The sequence below is a fragment of the Triturus cristatus genome, chromosome 6 (assembly GCF_964204655.1).
Source record: "Triturus cristatus chromosome 6, aTriCri1.1, whole genome shotgun sequence".
NCBI classification, from domain to species: Eukaryota; Metazoa; Chordata; class Amphibia; order Caudata; family Salamandridae; genus Triturus; species Triturus cristatus.
This window is the reverse complement of record NC_140589.1, coordinates 1,666,845,221-1,666,866,190: the sequence shown is the minus strand read 5'-3', so window position 1 is coordinate 1,666,866,190 and position 20,970 is coordinate 1,666,845,221. Positions and strand designations below refer to the sequence as shown.

General features: G+C 45.4%; 1 protein-coding gene across 3 annotated transcripts in view; it reads left to right on the top strand.

The window, feature by feature from the left end:
- The window catches only part of UBR2 (ubiquitin protein ligase E3 component n-recognin 2), a 1,393,714-nt gene that overhangs the window by 120,020 nt on the left and 1,252,724 nt on the right, over positions 1-20,970 (top strand). For all 3 annotated transcript variants that reach the window (XM_085612829.1, XM_085612828.1, XM_085612830.1), the window contains exons 4-6: positions 2,683-2,793; positions 16,512-16,642; positions 17,406-17,544. In XM_085612829.1, the coding sequence (XP_085468955.1) occupies positions 2,683-2,793; positions 16,512-16,642; positions 17,406-17,544 (381 nt within the window). The remainder of the gene's footprint in view (positions 1-2,682; positions 2,794-16,511; positions 16,643-17,405; positions 17,545-20,970) is intronic.

Below are 20,970 nucleotides of genomic sequence, written 5' to 3'. Positions count from 1 at the left end.
AGATTTCAACCAGTTAACCCCCTTTTTCAGTGACAATTTGAAACTATGTGTGCCACAGATAGAGCCCAGATCCAGTAACAATTTGCTTTTTGCAGCCTCCTTAGTTGTCCGTGTGTCTACTCTTTTGTGCTTTATTAATGTTGCAGTCTGGGCAGCGTCTTTGCAACAGCGGTTGAGGAAATCAAACAGAACCTTCCTTTTCACAGGTTATCTTTGTGTTGTGCCTGTTCACTGCCATGTCATCTAGAACTCCAAAGATGACTGGACTTTTTATTAACAGATAAAGTTCAAAATCCAAATAAAAAACTCCACCTCAAAGGATAGAGCTCACCTTTTTTTCAGAAACCAGTTGACATGTTCCATAGCCTCCCTTGGAAGTCTGGGTTTGCAACATCTTTGCTGGGAAATGGTGTATCATAGGCAACATGACAAACTGGGGAGGGCATCCAGTTACAAGGGGTGTTCATGGCCCACATAGTATGACGTGGTTTAAATAGCAGTAAAAAAGGCACAGAGCTATGGTCTATTAAGGCCAATGAATTGTAGCTGAGAAACTAACATTTCTTAATAATTTAGGACGGTCATGTGAGAACTCCGTTTAGTTACTGATGTACCAGTGATGTGGGTGACACACAATATTTCTTGTTTAAGACTGGGTAACTACTACTATTACTTCATAGTGATACATGGATACAATTCAAGCTATGCGCCGGAGAAAGCATATCACGGGGAATCCCGACAACCAAGGGGCTGAAGCAGGGGTGCGTGCTGGTGCCGAATTTGTTTAACCTGTTTATGGCAGATCTCTCGCCAGAATTGGACAAATGCAACCATCCCGCCCTCAACCTCGGAGGTCTTTCCCTTTCGAATTTGCTCTATGCAGAGGATTTGGTTCTGATTAGCTGTACTTCTATAGTCTTACAACACCCGATAAACACCACGAGCAATTTGGGCAAAACTAAAGTGATGGTCATCAACCAGAAAAATAAATCACACTGTTTCCAATGGGAGTTGAAAGGTCTGAAACTCGATATTGTAGGAGAATTTAAATATTTGGGTGTTATTTTAGACAATAAAGGTACGTTCCTTCCGCAAAAAGCACTATAAAAGACAAAGGAACTCTAATAGCAGTCGCATTAAAAAATATGACACAAAAAATAAGCGGACTGAGCTTCACCCCCTTACTACAGGTAAATCGAGCAAAACTCCTCCCAACTGTCACCTATGGAAGTGAGTGTCTCAGAAAGAGAGATGCCAACCTCCTGGACAGGACGGTAACAGAGGCTATGAGAATAATTTTGAATCTCCCACGGTATACATCACCAGCCCAAATAAGACTAGAGTTTGGCCTACCGAAACAACAGAGGGCATATTTCAAATGCTGGCACAAAATAAATGGAGCAGAGCCGTGGACATTAAATGAACATTTATGGAATGAGCTTAATCGGAAACAAGAAAGTGCAGCTATGATCTATCTAAAAGACTCAATTGACAGCTTGGCCTTAAAAATCCCCTGGAGCACCATCGGGGTCCACAAAAGCTTCAAGGAGCTTGTTAACAAAACAGTAAAGATCTTGTCCCGTGTCGAGGATAAAGCTTCCCTTTCAGAAAGGGCACATGGATGGTTTGTCATCCAGAGCTATAATAGCTGCTGTCCCCAACCTTATCTAGGCGCTGGGTTTACCAGGGCCAAAAAGGAAAAAATTCTACATCTGAGGATGGGCATTTTACCAACATAGCCGCATTTACCCCCATGGAAACTGATACAATTATTAACATTGTGCAGATTGTGTGCTGAGGCAAAGGAAGACATCCCACACCTTTTGTGTATATGTAACAGGGAATGAAAAGATTACAGATAAGAACATACAGACAGGCAGTGAAGGCTTGTTTTGAGGGAGAGGACATCAGGCTGGCCTGCTGCCTGGTTCGTTTCTTGGACGTGTCTGGAATAAAACTAAGGACGGCGGAGCAGGAACAAAAGCCAATGAACACCCTCTAGCCGCACTTTTCCCTGACAAGCAACCAGCCTACTTTAATCCTGCTTATAATATAGTTCCACAGGACAGTGATCTGCAATCTTTGGAACATCTTTAAAGACTATAGACATTTCACGTTTATTGCTTTGATACGGCAGCGATTCTCTTTTCTTTTTAAAATTAAAATAAGGTTTTTAAGATTTATAGAGCTATTTTATTAGTGATAGTAGTATCAAGTTTTAAATATTTTAAGCCAATGATCACAAGTGCTTAATCATTTTATTTAGAATAACTCGATTAAAAATATTTTACGTTTATGGAAAGAATAATCTCCACTGAGACTTTGCTCACAGGAACATAGAAGTGCTGAATGTGGCTTTCCTTGAAATGACTCGAGAGATGACTATGTAATGGCGGACTCAGTACTTGCACGGCTAGAAACTCTCCCATCCTGTCTGTGCACTGCAGTGTTATTGATGAGATTACGTTGAAGGTTCAATTGTGGAAGTGCTTTGAATGGAGCACACCTGATTATGTCCATTGATAAACTAGCTTCATGATCTTCTGCATAATACTCAGTAAAAACATTTGTAGAAATATTTCATAGTCTTGATTAAAAAAACTGTGCTTACATTTAAACTACATTTAATGTGCAGTGTTATTTTAATTCATAGTGAGCTAAACGTTTTTGAAATATTTACAGATGACCACTTCAGGTGGAGGAGGCTTCTGTGATTGTGGCGATACTGAAGCATGGAAAGAAGGACCCTGCTGTCAAAAGCATGAGCTTAATATGTCTGAAAGTGAGACAGAGGTAATGAATATGTATCCATTCGGTAGCAGTGTTTCAAATGAGTTATGCAAAAAGTGTTTATATGTTTAATGTTATCTTATATTGGTATAAAAAAATCTTATTTTTTGGGGGAACTAAGGCAAATATCTTTCTACAGGACGATATATGTCAAGCGCTAGCTCTTCAAAATACACCTAAGCTAAGTGCATCTCTCAATTTCTGTCAGCTGTGCTTCCTTTTCGGTGCTGAATTTAAGTGAGCACCGGTAGATCAAACAAGAAAGAGAATATGGTACAAAGAGTTAACCACTCCGCATGTCAATGTTTCTTTTCAAAGTCTTATTTGACTGTCAAGTTTTGCATGTTGCGCTCAGTGTTCAGCCCCAACCAACGAATATCGGACTGCTTGTTTCCATCAGCTACTCGGTGTAAACTTGAAGGTTAAATAGTTAGACATTTGTACCTAGCTCTGGCTACCTGCCATGTCTCTCCGGCTTATCACACTCCTCTTCCCCCTTTTTTTTATCCCCCTCTTTTTTTTCTGTCCCCCTCCCCTTTTTTTACAAACACATTCTTACTCTGCAGTTTCATAGTTGGCACCAGTTTCTTCCAATATTGAATCCAAGAGGGACAGTCTTTTCTTTTCCCAACTAGAGGTGTCATCCTGGTGCTTTCAAAGGCATCTGTGCCTTATACAGAGACCATCTGAATTAGGTTAATTAGAGACGCACTAATAGAGAACTATGGCGCCTTTCATAGACTACATTAATTGATGTAAGGCCTGGTGTGCCGACCTTGTTTTTATCCCAAAGTTGTAACTGATTTCTATTTCTGGACAGCAGTTTTTTAGTCTTCTGAAATAAGTGATACCTGTGCTAAAGAGTCACTGCATAATGTTGCTTTACAGAGTGGTTTCCTTTTATCAGGGCAGAATTCAACCATATTTTTATTTCAGCCTCCTTCTTGTACCGTTTAGTGTTATTGGTGCAGCGATGTCACCATCGCGTATTGCTGTCATCTTGTATACTGATTTAACTTTACCAAGTGTTTTGAATTGTTCTCCGTGTTCATGGATACTGTACCACTGCTAAGATGACATGCCTTACACATCTGTAATCTTCTGGAGGGCTGTCAGTTTGATATACTGTTTATGACCGAAACTTGGATATGTGAAGATTCGGACCCAGATATGCAGGTAACCTTTCCAGAGAATTATACTTAAGTACCCTTAGATAGGGAAGGTAAAAGAGGAGGTAGTAGCAATTTGCATATAAGAAGAATTTTAATTGTACTACCTTCTCTTTGGAGAATCTTAAAAGAGCAGAAGCTCACGGCTTCTATATCTCCTGTTCACTACAAACTTTTTTTTCCAGAGCCTTAATTTATCGACTGCCGGGTTATGCCAGTGAGTTTAACTCTCTGGATGAGGCGCTGGCACATAAGATTTTGCAATATGCCAATTTTACTCTATTTTACGCTTGTACACAGAGAACTCTTAAGACACCGTAGCTGGATCATTGGTTTAGATTCTAGCTTCTTTCAACTTGACTTTAGGCTCTATAGGTCTGACTCAGATAGCAGAGCATACTGTAGATCTAATCTTTTCCAATGCTAAATTTGAATTTGGAAACCCCCTCAATTTCATGGTCAGATCATTGTTGATCCCATTCTCCTGGCTTAAGAGTCTGGATTATTTTCAGGAACATTGTGATGCCTCCACCATGTTTAGGACCTGGAATAAAGTTAAGACCTCAGAGTTAACTAATGTTTTTGGTGCTACCCCGCCTATCGTGACGGGCGATGCAAACAAAGATGATTTAGTAGTCAACCAGGCTGGAGAGGACCAACTTGCCCCCTTGAAAATCCACACTAAACATCTGTGCCATGGTTTTTCTCAATGCTTGCTGAGGAGAAAAAACATTGTAAAAAACTGGATAGGATTTTGCAGAGAAATTCTTCTTCTCTGAATAAGAGGAGTTATAAGGAGGTGCTAAAGGAATACCATACGGCTATACAACAAGCACAGAGCGGTTATTGCACCATGAAAGTGTGTGGGGCTGATGATAAGCTACAGTAGATATTTAATATTTTCTCAAACTTCTTGCACCCACAAGTGGCTGCTTCCCCTGTTAGATCCTGCTCACAATTATGCACTAAGCTAGGAGGTTTTTTAAAGGAAAACACTGTAAAAATTCGGCTGAATCTCCAGTCTTAGTCTGTTAGCTGTATCACTGGCTCAATGACGAAACAGACTCTGCCACCAGCCTGTGAACTAATGAAATTTAAGTTAATTAATCCTGAGGAGTTAAAGCAGCTATTTTAAGGTCCAGATAAGGTTCTCCAACGGTCCCCACCCCACCATTTATCCTGCCGAAGGTGGTTGACATTAATCCTGTATATGTTAAACTTTTTAATATCCTGTTGCAGACAAGGTAAGTGCCATCAATTTGGAAACGGGCAAAGATAGTCCCATTTCTGAAAAAAACAACAGCTGATAGGACAGTATAATTTAACTTCAGACCTATCTCCTTGCTGCCGACAGCTCATTACATTAGTAAAAGATTGTCAACTCTCAGCTCTCTGAGTATCTGATGAATACAAGATGTTACATCTCTCACAATCGGGCTTTCAGCCCCAGCTTAGCACAGAAACTTTGTTACTGGATTGCAGGTTCCATTAAATTGATCCTGGATAAGAGCCGAAATGCTGCTCTGGCACTACTAGATCTTTACACAATATTTGATACGGTCTCCCATGCCATCCTTCTGCAACGCCTGTCTGATAATGGGGTGGGAGGTATGGCATGGGAGTGGGTCCGATCCTTTTTGGCCAGACAGTATGAATTGCCCCCTATTATTGTACTACTAAGATCCTCATGCAGGTTGTATACCTCAGGGTTAATCATTGAGTCCAACATTGTTTAATATCTATACGTCCCCTCCGGCTGCTCTCAAATAATACTCTGGTATTAAGAGCATATCCTATGCGGATGACACTCCGCTTCTTTTTGTCAAAAAAGCTGTCTCAGGATGTATGGTGGCAGGTATGAGTTGGATGAGGGTCATTAATCTGCAGTGCAACCCAGATAAAACAGACGTTTTGTTAAATGGCCCAGTCCCTGCCCTCTGCTGGTAAGGTAGTTGGCATGGGGAGGGTCCCTCACCCTCTCCTCCGGCAGTAGTGGCCAGGAACCTGGGCATTCAATTTGCTAGCCAGCTTTCTTGTAACCCTCGTATCTTCTGTGGTTAGATCCTGTTTTGAGATTATGAGGGCTCTAAAAGAAATTGTATATTTGCTTTCACTGGATGTCCAGAGTTCATTAGTTCATGCCCTTGTCACTTCTACACTTGATTACGCCAATTGGCTTTATCTTAGCCTCCCAGATTACCTTGTCAAGCATCTACAAGTGGTGCAGAACACTGCGGCACGCATTTTATTTAAATTATCACAGCATTCCTCTATCGTATTCTATTTCGCAAAGTTACATTTGTTACCGGTGAGAACAAGAATCTTTTTTAAGTCTCTGGTTTTAGCTTACTGGAGGTTTTATGAGACGGGCCCTTGTTATCTTTCCGAGAGGCTGCAGCTAGATCTCCCAGTAAGAGCTCTCCGCTCTACCAATGCCCTTCTGATGACAGGCTCGTGCTCTAAGCGGGTAAGGACAGGTAGCGCTTCTCTTACTGTTTTGACTATGCAGGCCTGGAACCGCCTTCCTTTTATGCTCAGGGAGACAGGGAATTAATAATGTTTTCGGAAAATTCTAAAAATGTACTTGTTTATGTTACTCTGAGTTTGAGAGCTGGGATCTTTACACATCTGTTCAGTGGCGGGACAGTCTGATTAGCTGTGCGCTTTACAAGTTTGGTCATTCATTCATTACATCTCCATGTGTACTTATATTGCAAGTTTAAGTATGAGCCCTTTGGATCTTTCTGTTGTCTGTTAAGCTATCTAATAGAGACTTCGAGCCACAGATTACTTACCTTTGAATATTGAGCAGTCCTTCTGTGCTCAGGTAGGTGGCGTCAATTGGCTTAGTATCGTACACGGTGGAAGCGACGCGCGCTGTGCATATATAGGCGCCACCCCAGTGTGCTGACATCAATTCTAACTGGTTCTCTGCACCTGTGCCTCATTCCTACCAAAAGTGATGTAGCCTTTCTATGTCAGCCAGCGAATCACACTGTCGATCTTCTTTGCTCCGCCCCACCCTTCCAAGGATTCCACTGACTGAACCCAAAAAGTCGTTCTACATCGATCGCACCAGAGAACTTCAGGTAGGCAGTCAACTCTTCATTGGGTTCACGTCAGCAAAGAAAGGGAAAGCAGTGCAGAGACATGCCATCTCTATATGGATTGTGTTCTGTACTAAAATCTGCTGCGCACTGGCTAAAAAGCAACTCCCTGAGGGCTTTGCGGGCTCATTCCACCAGAGCTAAGTCTTTAACCACTGCATTGACTTGCGTAGTCCCCATCATGACCATCTTCAGGCTGCTACTTGGGCATTTCTGTACACATTTACTAAACATTACTGCTTTGACAGTTAGATCTGTCGCGACAGGCACTTTGCTTGTTTTTTTTTCTCCAGGACTTTTTTTTTTTTCCTGTTTGCATACCAACCTCTGGGGAGGTATTGGTTGGGTATCTCTTCTAAGGTAAGGAATCAAAGGTAACACCATATATGGTATCTGCTCTTCCTTGCACATGTTTACGAGCACTACTGCCTGGGCAGTCAGTTCTGTCAAGAGGGCGTTTTGCCCATTCGGTCCTACAGGACTTCCTGGTATAATCCGTGTCGCAGTACCAACTCAAGGGAGGTATTCCTTTGGTATCTATTTTAAGGTAAGGAATCTGCAGCTAGAAGTCTCCATCAGATAAACAAGGTACTTTCCTGCGGTAATGCCTTATCTTGTAGAAACTCTGGCCACCGATTCCTTTCCGACTCTCCCAACCTCCACGCGCTGCGAATGTGCTTTTCCTGCTAGTAAGGTTCCTGTAGGTCCTTAGTGTCTTCCCACTGACCCTTCTGATGTGGCTTTTTGCTTCTGGCGAAGAAACGTCATGAAAATAAACTGATCCCAGCTTGCTGGGGTGGCGCATATATAGCCATTGCACGCTCCACTTCTGGTGTGGGCAATACTGATGCGTAGCCTTTCAACACCACCTACCCTTGCGCATTGGTACTGCTTAAGAGTTTCTGTATCCAGTCTGACGCCTGGGGAATATTCGAAGGTAAGCAATCTGCAGCTAGATAGTCTGTATCCAAGAAAAGGCGTTGCCAAACGTAAGCAACTTGTTCTTTGATGCATTCTGTAGGAGTGGTCCACAGTTTGGCTATAAGACTATGTTTAAAAATAAATTGTCGGGGGGCGTGGCTATGCGGCGATCCAGCATGGCCGCTTGTTAGAGTGTCTCTGTGACTCCCTCCTTACACCATCAATCCGCCACACAACTCTGTTCCTCCAGGGCCAGAATCGCAAGTCGGAGGTATAACGGTGCGTAGTACTCTTGGTCAGCTGTCGAACGGACGTCCAGGGCTGAAGTTGCAAACGTGGAAACCGAGGCCTCGCGTGGCGCCTAGACCGAAGTGGAGGTCGTGCTTGCCGGCGTGACCCCTCCCCCCATCCCAGGGGGCCGAACTACTCCGAGTCCGGAGTCATTGGGCCTAACGTCCCATCTTGGACTCCGCAGCCCTGGTGTCCCTGCACCTTCCCCTGCACGGTGGATTTTGAGCACCGAACTTTCGGAGGGGGTGCGGCCCACCGCTGCACAATTAACCAGGACCTTCGCGGTGATTCAACTACATGCTACGGGTGGCCTCGGAGGGGCGGAGGACTGCGTGTTGGGGCACGGTCAGTATCAGATTGCTGTGCTTACATTATTTTTGGGCGAGGAGGGCTCCTTGCCCCCTCCCCCCCGCCGATGTACTCGCACCCCTGCTGCGGGCTCCCGATTAATAGCTGCTGTGACAGAGCTTGTGGCCCCATGCTCTGAGACAGCTCTGCCCGACGCTTACCACGCTGCAGGGACCGGTGGACACCCAATGGTGAAGTGGCCCCCGGTGCAAGGCCAAACACTATGAGAACAGGATCCAGGTGGCCACTAACAAACAAAAAGAAACATTTAACATACTCAATGAATTGAGCCAAAACAGGTGCCAATCGCCCCTTCTAGTAAGGAATCTTGTAACAAATTCCTATCCTTCTTCTCGGGTAAAGTCCAAGACATTCTGACGGATATAAAAAACTCCCCCTTTAAGCTCCCCCTTAACATGGAGGTGGAGTCACAAGATAAAGGAGCTGAGCTGATCTCCTGTTTTCAGCCCCTTGATTTGGAGACACTGCGAAGCATCGTGACTAAAACTAAATCTGGCTCACCATCAGACCCTTGCCCTCCATCAGACCCTTGCCCTCCAAAGATTTTTAAACTGGCCCTCCCAGCAATTGAGGAAGAAATCCTGGCCCTGTTGAACTCCTCACTGGAATCAGGAAAAGTTCCATCTCAATTCAAAGAAGCTAGAGTTATTCCCCTTCTTAAAAAGACTGGGGCTGACGTCTCCAACATGAAAAACTTTAGACCCATATCTCAGTTGCCCTTTCTAGCTAAAATGTTGGAGCAATATGTTCTTCTAACCCTCTCCAGATTCATGGAGTCCCACAGCCTGCTTGAGGATAGGCAGGCCGGCTTCAGGGCTCATCACAGTACTGAACTGGTGATGCTGTCCGTACTAGACGAAATCAGGACCAAGGCAGACAACAAAAAACCTTGTGTCCTAGTCCTTCTTGACCTGTCGGCAGAGTTCGACACGGTCAATCACTTACAACTCCTGGACAGAATTAGAGCCATCGGCATTGGAGGGTCGATCCTCCGCTGGATTGAATCATTCTTGTCAGATCGCACCCACAAAATTCAGATGGGGGACCTGACGTCAGAGAGGGGGTTCATCCCCTGTGGTGTCCCGCAGGGATCGGCACTATCCCCCCTCCTGTTTAACATCTACCTTGGACCCCTGATCATCTACCTTGAACCCCTGATCAAGAAGCTCGCCGCAATGAACTGCCAAGTCTTCAACTACGCGGACGACACACAAATTATTGTCCAAATAGATAACAGCACGCAAGCACACAATAGTGTAAAAGACATCTTGAGATTCGTGGTCAGGTGGATGACCACCAACTCACTCAAGATCAACCCAGATAAAACAGAGGTGCTAGCTATCACAAATAACAGCAACCCTTGGAACTCCCAGTTCTGGCCCGACGAGCTAGGGGCAATCCCTGCACCAGCCGCCATGGTAAGAAGTCTGGGAATTAAAATAGACGCTAATCTCTCCCTGTCAAACCAGATCACCTCCGTCTTCGGGACCTGCGTGAGCTTACTCGGGCGATTAAGAAGACTCTCCCCCATCCTCTCTTTCTCAGCAATGAGAACTGTTGTGTCCGCCTTGATCCTGGCTCGGCTCGATTACGGTGACGCACTGTATATCGGTCTGCCAACATCACAACTGCACAGACTACAGGTGATTATGAACGATGTAGCCAGATTGATCTTTAAACTACCCAGACACACTCGTGCCTCCCCCCTACTTCAACAACTACACTGGTTACCCATCAAGCAGAGGGCCAAATTCAAAGGCCTCTGCATTACACACAAGGCCTTGTTTGGGCAAGCTCCCAATTATATCAAGGAACGTTTGACAACCTACACCCCCTGTCGCACTCTTAGGTCCTCTACGGAGGGTCTATTAAAATGCCCACGCTTCCATTACTCCTCGAAAGGGGGTTGAGCCTTTTCAATTCTCATGCCTCAGATATGGAATAAACTGCCAAGCGACTTGCGCTCTGAAAGTGGTCTCCTCCCCTTCAGGAGGAAACTAAAAACCCTCTTATTCACGGAAGCCTGGGCCTAATGCCCATGCTCACAATACTATCACACCCTGGCACTCCCGTTGTTCTGTTCGCAGCGCTTAGAGACCGGTTGGTATTAAGCGCTTTACAAATTTAAATTAACATAACATAACACGAAGAGTGCACGGAGAAACACAGGGCCTAGTACAGTTGAAGAACTTGCTGTTCCCTCAGGCTGCTCTGGACCGATAAGGCTGCACTTGGAGAGCTCAACATGCCGCATAACCCAGCCAACAACCTGTAAACTGGTGAGGAGTATCTCTTCTATTTCCCACCCCTCGCCGTCCGCAGCATGCCGGGCAGGTCAGGCCTGAACTCAGTGGTACCACTATCAGTTACTTAGTCGGACCTGGGCGACTCTACGGCTCTCACCATGTCTGGCACGAAGGGCGTACAGCCAACCCAGCAGAGTAGGTTGGACCGCTACACCTGCCCAAAAGCGGACTTGCGTGAATGTATGGTGGCAGGGGACAAACAGCAAGGAGGGGCGGAACATGACTCTCCGGACCATGATGGAGGCTATAAAAGGGGTGCGAGCCTCCATGGAGCAGCGAATGGATACTCTTTCTTTGGAAATGATGCTGATCAGGGCTGACCTTACCAAGCACAGGGAAAAAGTTAAACAACAAACTCACCACGACCAGCCTTGTGGACGACACATCGCACTTGCAGACTGAAATTCGTGAACTCCAGGCGTTCTGTAAGTTCACGGAAGACAAGCTGGATGACTATGAGTGGTGCACGAGGCGCAATAATGTACGCATCCTTGGCGTGACGTAGAAATCGGAAGGACCCGCCACGGACCTATTTGTGGACAACCTAATCACTACGCACCTGCAACCGAAGGGCCTTTCCAACCTATTTGTGATTGAAAGAGCTCACAGAGTGCCCGGGGGTCGCCCTGAACCTGGGGCCCCCCCGCCCGATACTGGCCAGATTGCTAAACTACAGGGACAAGGACACAATCCTACAAGCAGCCAGGGTCGCCCCTCCAATCAAACTAGATAACTCGGAAATCACTTTCTTTCCTGACTTTACTCAAGCCGTGCAGAGACAACGACGCTCATTTCTAGCTGTTAAAAGGAGACTACGCGACAAGGGCCTCAAGTACGCCATGCTTTTCCCGGCTCGTCTTCGAGTTGAGGCCGAGGGAAAGACTTGATTCTTTGATCTACCAGAGGCTGCATCTGACTGGCTGGACGGGTGGAGGTCATCGGCGGAGGGGGGCCGTTGAGGCTGACAGCTAGGTTCCATCAGTAAGACTACAAGTGGCTCTTTACCGATTGCGCACCCTATAATTTGATGGTTACTTGCAGATTATTGGCACATGTGAGATTAGTCTATAGTACTGTGCGTTAGCACACTTTGAAGTAACATGCACCCTGTAATTATGGCCCACATAGGCCCGGAGCATCTGTAATTTGAAATGGTAGGGAGGTGAGATGACGGGGCTCTTAAGCCTCCCCCCAGTATCTTCTTTTAGTAAGTTGTTGGGGAACAGGCACTCTGCATTTGATAAAAATGGGCATTTATGAGCCCAGAGTGCAGGGGAGCAGGGAGGGGGGTTGTTGGGAGGGGATGTTTTTATTTGTTTGCAACTATTTGGTTGGTTTTGACAGTACAGTCAGTAATTGTTGTAAAAGATATTACACCCTATTTTGCCGTCAATGTGTGCACAGGGGAACAAGGATATTCAAATTTTAAGTTGGAATGTCAACGGGCTTGGGGACAAAATTAAGGGATATGTCGTTTCGCAATATATCATAAGACTGATGCCGGATATAGTGCTACTTCAAGAAACGCATCTGGTTGGTAACGCATGCAGGGCTATGCATATTACTCGATGGTCGCACACGCGGGTTTCACGACTAACTCTAGGGGGGTGGGCATCATGCAAAAAAAGTTGTTTCCCCGGTCGCTCACGTCCACTTGGACTGATGACTGGGGCAGATATATCGGGATCACAGGCACGTGGGAGGGTCGAACCATCACATTCATGTCCGTGTGGGCTTACAGTCCACAAGATTTACTGATTTAAGCGCTATTCTGCTGGCATTGCCAGAGGGGCAGCTGGTGCTTGGTGGGGATTTTAACTCGGTGCTCTCTGGCTCATTGGACAGACACCCCCCTCCTGCACTGCCTCACTCTTTGCACTCTTTCTCCGGCTTCTTGGAGGCCATAGGGCTTATGGATGGGTGGAGAACATACAACCCGGACAAAATTCAACATACCTTTCTCTCCGGAGCGCATAACAGCCTCTCCCGTCTGGATTACATAATAGTTCCTCGCCCCACAGGTCACGAATATTCATGAGATCAGACATCTGGCCAGGGGCATTCCTGACCACTCTCCGCTATGGGTTCACTTAGTTCTTGACCATACACAAGTGGGAAGAGTAGCCCCTATCAACCCATGGTACCCAAGAAACCCGAAAATTCGCAAAGACCTAGTCAAGTCCATAGGCAACTATTTTTCGGAGAACGAAGATTCCGTGGACTCTCGACAAACTCTGTGGGAGGCCTTTAAAACGGTTCTCCGAGGTCAGGCCCTCTCCTTGATAGCGGGATTCCAAAAAGACACACTCAAATACATCTCTGACGTAGAACAAGAGGTTTATCGTCTTGAACAAGACATGGGTTCAGATATCACACCTGAAGCCCTTCACACTTTCCGTCTCCGTTAGGACGAGTACAGGGCTTTAGTGACTGACCGAGCTAAGACACTGGGGTGGGACAGGATGGGTCGGATCTACGACTGGGGGACAAGGCTGGAAAACTGATCGCCTGGCTTGACAAAAAGGAACATGCTTGCAGACTTGTCCCAGAGCTTAAAGACGCTGACATGTCCCCCATAACCCCCAAGACATAGTTAACCATTTTGCAGATCACTTCCGTACTGTATACACTTTGGTGGCACCGTACACCGAAGACGAATCCGCGGGTCTAAGAGACATCTTCCTCCCCGCACTCTCAGATGAGGAACGAGCTTTCATGGACAGTGACCTCTCCACTGATAAAATAGCGCTCGCTATACGAGCTCTACATTTGGGCAAGGCCTTGGGACCAAACTGCATCCCTGTAGAACTCTACAAGCTCCGACCAGATAAATTGGCCCCGTCTTTAAAGGCTATGTACGAAGACAGCCTCGAAACGGGGTTGCTGCCTATGGACCAGAGAATCGCAACTATTGTCATGATTCATAAGGACGGAAAAACTAGGACAGACTGCGCCTACTATCGCCCTATTTCACTGTTAAATGCGGAACCCTAAATCCTCGCTAAATTACTCGCTAATAGATTGATCAAAGTCATATGGGACCTAGTACACCTGATCAATCAGGATTCATGCCACGTAGGAATACTGCGTTGAACCTGCGCAGGGTCCACGGGGTCCTAGGTAGGGCACTTACCATATGAGAACAGGCGATCATAGTTTCCCTAGATGCCACCATGGCTTTTGATACGGTTGAGTGGCCTTACCTATTTGCCGTACTCACAAAGTTGGGATTTGGGCCAGGAATTATTCGATGGGTGCGTTTGCTATATTGTGAACCTATGGTTCAAGTAGTCGTAAATAACAAAAAAATCGGAGGCCTTTACACTTAGCCGAGGGACCCGACAGGGATGTTCCCTGTCTCCCTTATTGTTCTCACTGGCCCTGGAACCCCTTGCAGCATGGATCCGTAGAGACCCATTCATTCGTGGACTGCGTTGGTCCCCGGACTGGGAGGACCGCATTTCTTTATATGCTGATGATGTCCTGCTATACCACACATCTCCCAAAAAATCTCTTATCGCTGTTTTTGACATCCTAGCCATTTTTGGCAGATGTTCCGGGTTTGGTATCAACTGGCAGAAGTCTCTCCTTTATGTCCTCTGTGGGGATCCTCCTCCGCTACCTTCAAATTGCCCGATACAGATAGTCACGGAAGGTTTCAAATACCTGGGGATATTCGTCTCCCTCGATCACACACTCCGATATGCCCGTAACCTCATCCCCCCACTGCAAAGGCTTAGACGAGACATTATGAACTGGAAGTCACTCCCACTCTCCCTGTTGGGCAAGGCGGCCCTTTTCAAAATGATATCCTTACCCCGTTTCTTGTATGCATTGCAAAACGTGGATGACCCTGTCCCAAACTTGTACTTCAAAGAAATAGAAGGGCTCCAACGGAAACTTCTATGGGATGGGAAACCACGCATTGCTTTACACAAACTTACGCTCAACTGGTATGATGGGGGGGATTGGTTTGCTGGATATTAAAAAATACTACTGGGCTGCACACCTTGCAGCCATAAATCACGGTACCTACGGCCGCTTTGACGACCCGGGGTTCAATATGGATAGATGGCTTCTCCCCAATGGTACTTACAGCCGAGTACTCTATTCCAAACCCGGCAGATATCCACTTACAGGTCCCACCGGGCACGCAGTTGAGATCTGGCATTCAGCTAATAAATAGCTTGGTTGGAGCCAGAAACATACTCTTGCTACGCCCCTATGGGAATCTCAAGAGTTGGGAGAGCTGTGGAATTCAAAAGGCTTCGACAAATGGGAACTAATAGGTATATCACATATCAAAGATCTCTGGGACGTAGGTAATGTGAAACCCTTTGACGCTTTTCGGTGCCAATAGGAGTTGGCAGATTCGGAACGTTTCCGATACCTGCAAGTCCACCACGCGTTGCGATCAGTCTTGCCCTGAAACTCCTCCCCTCCCGACTCATCCCCACTAGAGGACAGAATACTCGACGGATATTTGCCTGTGAAAGCCATTTCCCTCACGTACAAAAACCTTATAAATAATATGGAGGATCCTCTGCGCCCACTGGGAGAAAAATGGGTTAGGGATGGTATCAAAATGGATGACGAAGATTGGCAGGTGGCGGTCTCCTCCCCCAGGACGGTTGCAATCCCAGCACATCTCCTTTTAGTACAATTGAAGATCCTGCACAGAATCTACATTACGGGTCCCCAATTGCTACACATGGGAGGGTCACCTGATGGGTCTTGCAGGCGGGGATGCAGCCAACTGGGCACATTTATGCATATAATATGGCACTGTGAACCTATCCAAGAATACTGGCAGAAGATACACAAGGTAATGGGTGAAACGCTGGAGGTTGTGCTTCGCCCGGAGGCGCGTAGATGCCTCCTAAATATCTGGGAGCCTACTGACCTCACCACTCACACTACACAATGGGTCACACTTGGTCTCATGGTTGCCAAAAAGAACATTACTCAGCTCTGGAGAGCCTCGCACACACCCATAATTATAGACTGGAAGAAAGATCTCGACTGGTGTTTGTTTAGGGAAAAGACTGTGTACATAGCCCATGGCTGCCCCCGGAAATGGTCCAAGATCTGGAAGCCCTGGAATGAATATCGTGGTAATATTTGTGTTCCAACCCGGAATTTTGATTGTGAGGATGCCCCTTCTCCGTGATTTCCAATGAATTATCCTACCGTATCTGTATAGGTAATTGTCTCCACTGTAATTTCAATTGTCATGTTTGCTGTACTGTACGTTTATGTCGATTTTTGTTAATGAAAAGATATTTTTTTTAAAAAATTGTCCAGGGTCGGGTTATATTATGTCTGATGTTGTTATACCTTTAAGTATGAGGAGCAGTTTACCCATTATTTGTGAACATGAAAGAACTAGGACAATCGGATAGGTTGCCCCCATGGTGACTAGTTCAAGGTTGTCTACCACTCCCAGCATTCTCCCACCAACCATTATAGTTTTTCTTTGCATGTTTCTTTTCTGCAATATTAATGTATTTCAGATTTATAGTTCACCCTCTTACTTAAAACTTATTTCATCTTTCCAGGATCCCCTTGTCCATTTATCAGAAGATATGATCGCGAGGACATACAATATTTATGCAATCATGTTTCAGTATGCAGTAGACATTTTAACGTGGGAGAAAGAAAATGAATTGCCGTTAGGGTTGGAGTGTGTGTAAGTATGATTTTGCTCTTTTCTCCTCCAAGATTATATATTTGGTTTACTTGAATTGAGACAGTTAAATGATGGTCTCAAAGTGTGCACATATCAGTGTTTAAAATATTCCAGCGCCAAACAATGTTTTTATCTGTCTACTAGTTTTTCAGTTACCAATGTTGTGCTTTAGAACTTGTGTGAGCCCTTGACACCACCTTAATGAGATGTAAAGTTGTATTATCTATGACCAATATGGGGTTTAGGGAACCGGGATCACAACGCGAAGAAGCAAAATGTATTATGTGCTATTTGTGCCTAGAATGAACTGTACCAGAAGGGCAGCGTTTTGAAGGAATATGTTATCGTAAAGCCATTAATAATTGAAGGCTATCTGAGATTCAGTTCCTATGAATTTTCCCTCGGTCATAGCGCTACCATTAGAAGTGTATTGGCAGTTTAACACGTTATTCTTTATGAACTCTGCAATAAATGACATCAGTGCAATACAGCATGTGACAAGATTTTAGGAGCAGTGAATGACAAGTGGTCTGTATAACTCCTGAGAGAATTTCACTTGTGATTGTCTGTGACTAGATGTTTAGTACTGCTGTCATTTTGTACTGTAGGAGTGATTCCTAAGATGAAAGGTGGGACAAGTCTACTGTATTTATTAGTAGACTTAAAAACAAGTTCCCTATATATCACAACCTCAATTATGTGATGCTACTCTTGTAACTGCTTTCACTAATTCTAAATAAAATGCGTATTCTTTTTTTCATAGTGATAAGGATGATACTTTCTTCTGCATGCTTTTTAATGACGAGGTTCACACTTACGAACAAGTGATTTACACCCTTCAGAAAGCTGTCAACTGCTCTCAGAAGGAGGCTATTGCCTTTGCAACAACAGTCGACAGAGATGTAAGTCAGTTAGTTACGTTTACCTATTCTGTTTTACTGCACCGTCCCAACTCATCTTGCATGTTTGCTGTGGAGAATACATTTCTGTAAAGACAACCTTTATTCTTTACCACAACCTGTTTCACAGCCCATGACCATCAAAGTCATCACTTTATCCTGAGCATTTGATGAAGCGGGCAGACCCGTTTGTAATTGCTACCCCATAGCGACTAAAAGGTTTATTTTGCCTAGCCTCTAATATGAGAGAGTAAAGCTCATTTGAAATGTACTTGATTGCACTCCAACAGTCGTTTTTAGATTTGTTTTACAGCCCGTTTTCTGTTTTAGCTAATTCTTAAAAATACGTTTTTTTCTCATAACGAGCTTTGGGTTAGCGATCAGTGATTTATAATATTCTCTGGGATTAGACACTTGGGAAGCCCAGGTCGTCCAACACCTGCACAGTTGCTACAGATTGTGGCTCACGCAGAAGCCTCTCAGTTAGAGCACTGAAATGTAAGGGCTCATGCACACGGTGAATATGTGGCGTTCAAGAGCTTGGAAAAAGGTCAAACATCCTCGGAGGCCTTACACCACATAAGACGCGCAAACTTGGATAAAGAACTTAACTGCCAGGGAAACCAATCTGTTACGACAGATCCCCAGGGTTACACGATTTACACAGGTACCACGCAGTGTGGCTTGAAAGTCACAAATCACAGTTGCCTAATGGCGGCCCTTTTTATATTTTGGCTTGATCTCGTTTTTCTCCGAATGTGTCTCACCCTATTGCCAGAGCTAGCCCTAGACTTCCTCTCGCCAAATGCAAGAATGAGGAAATTCCTGGTAATTTTCAAGCCCGTCAGGTTGGAATCCATAACTACAGCAGCACAGGTGTAGACTTGCATGCTTGTTTCACTGTTCGGTGGTAGCAAGTGCACGACTAACGCGCGAAATAACCAAGTACTACGAGCAAAATAATGATCTGAATGCACATGGCTGTCACTTACACCTGAAAAAATAACAGGCGCTCTTTACCATGCATTGCGCAATAATAATCCTCTACGACCATACTAGTTGTCATGGGACAAGTCTCAACCATGGGGATTGAGGTAGTTTGACTCTATTGTCCCGGAGTCCATCTTACTATGGTTCTGCAAAGTGGGCGAGGTAAAGCCCTTCAGCACTTGGCTCTCAGTGATAGCGATAGCGAGCAGTCACAGGCGCCTCAGGGAGGTAGAGTGGGGGTGCTCAAGTTCAGCAGTAATCAGACACACATTAGTATAATACATGCTTGTCCAACAGAGGTTTTGCCTTTCAAGAAGAAAAGCACTTCAATGGACACTAGAAGTAAATACAGCACATATCAAAATGTGAACAATCCAATTAAGTGTCCTAGCACTGGAGTGTGTCTGGACCTTTTCCCACTATTATCCTTGGCGCTCCTCCTTATTGTTCAGGGGGCTCCCTCCATGGGTCAATACCTCGCATGATTCGGCTCAGGTGCAGATTACTCCTGCACTCTTGTAATTGCACACAGTATATCTGCCGGTTCAGTTTTCCTCATCCAACACGTCGCTCAGCTCAACATTTGCCTGCTGCTCTTATGTTCTTCTAGGCTGAGTTCTAACCTGCCTGTTGCTCTTGCATCGATGATGATGCGGCAGCAGCTCAGGCTGTAGGGTACAGCTGTTTGGGGAAGTGCTGCATCTCCCATGACTGGTCTGATGGGTGCTCGGGACTGCCACACTCCGGCTGATCCAACTGTAGATCAGTGTGGCCACGCAAAGGTTGGGCTCGAGCAGGAGGTTAGGCCTCACACAGGCTTCACTGGCTACATGGGGACCATCAGCACAGGCCTCACTGTCTCCAGTCATGCCGCTTCTTGACAAATTGGACATAGTGGCTCAGGTCACACTGCAGCTTCACAATTTGGGAGCAGTGACTCCAGTCATGCTGCAGATTCGGGATTCCTGCCAGAAATCGCAGTGGAGAGTCCTGGGCCCAGTGTCACTGGGGCTAGCGGATTGTTCCACACAATCTTTCTCTTCTACAGATCCATTGCATCTGGCCACGCTGCACCTCACTTGTCTTAGACAACGCCGCCCCTTGCAGGATTGACATGCTCTCTTTCTCTCTCCGTAGGCAGGCACGCTTCGATGTGCTTCATGATAGTTGAGCAGCTCTTCGGCAAAGGGTAGACTGAGATGTGGTCACCTAACCTCTGGGAAAATGACAAACCGATATCAGCTCTGTTTCCATGGCCATAAAGAACATGAAACTTGGACAACAAAGTTGTCACTTGTATGCAGTAAAAGGAAACCGGAGATGTCTGTACTTTCATGGCCGGTTTGAGGAGGTTCTCCTTTTAAGCCTCTTTTCCCATCTGCTCTCCAGACACAGCCTTTCACAGCATTCTAATCTCCAGCCTTGAGCACTTTCAACAGTGCACAAAAAGGTGCAAGTTTTCTGCACCTGGCTGTCATCAGCCAATCTGAAAAAATGTTTAGGGAAAGACAAAAGTCTAGACCTTAGCCCGGGGGTCCCTTTACCATGTACAACAGAGCCTGCAGTCCCACCCTTCATCCAAACCATCTACTAATTGGCAGCACTTCAGGAAATTTGATCGGCAACTCCTTACTCAAAAAAAGTTAAACATTCTGAAGAAGCTTTGCCTCCTTTCCCCTCAGTTTCATCTTCAGGAACCTCAGCAGTACGCTTCCTTTGTCTGGGAAGGAAACCTCACCTCCATCGTGTTCAAAAGGTCTATACCAGGGGCATCTAAATGGATCCCAAAGGGCTCCATTTCTTTGGTTCACTCATACATATGCATGTACCACACAGGCTGAACACACACACATGCATAACATACAGTTGGGATGTTAGTGCTAGGATTTGGATAAGCTAATCGAAGTGGAACTCTACTAGAGCTGGCCAGTTGGCCTCCACTCCAGTGAAACATAGAAAGGTCTTGTCACAACTGTGAATTCTCAAAAGACTGTATGCTGTCACTATCACTCCATATACTACGATGGGGACAGAAGTCCATTGTTTGTACAATGAGGGCACGCTTGGTATTGTCCCTGCAGGTCAAGGACCTCGCTGATGTCATGGGACATACCCAAGCCTCTCTGCACACTTGAGGCTAGGACCAAATTCGAAAACCAAGATACTAGACAAAATGCAGAAGTGCACTCAGGGTAGGTGAACTGCACAGTACCACCATGCAGGGGACATTCCCCCCAACAGGCACTCAGTTATACCTATTTCATGACATTTTCAATGTACAATTCTATCACTTCACTGCTAATAATTTTGTTTTATATAGTGTATTTATACTGGCAATCTGCCATTTACAATGGTTGTAAGGGAGATGTATTATAATTTGTACTTATATGCTGACCTTTGGTCACTACTCCTTAGTCATACGTCGAATACCGGAGCTCT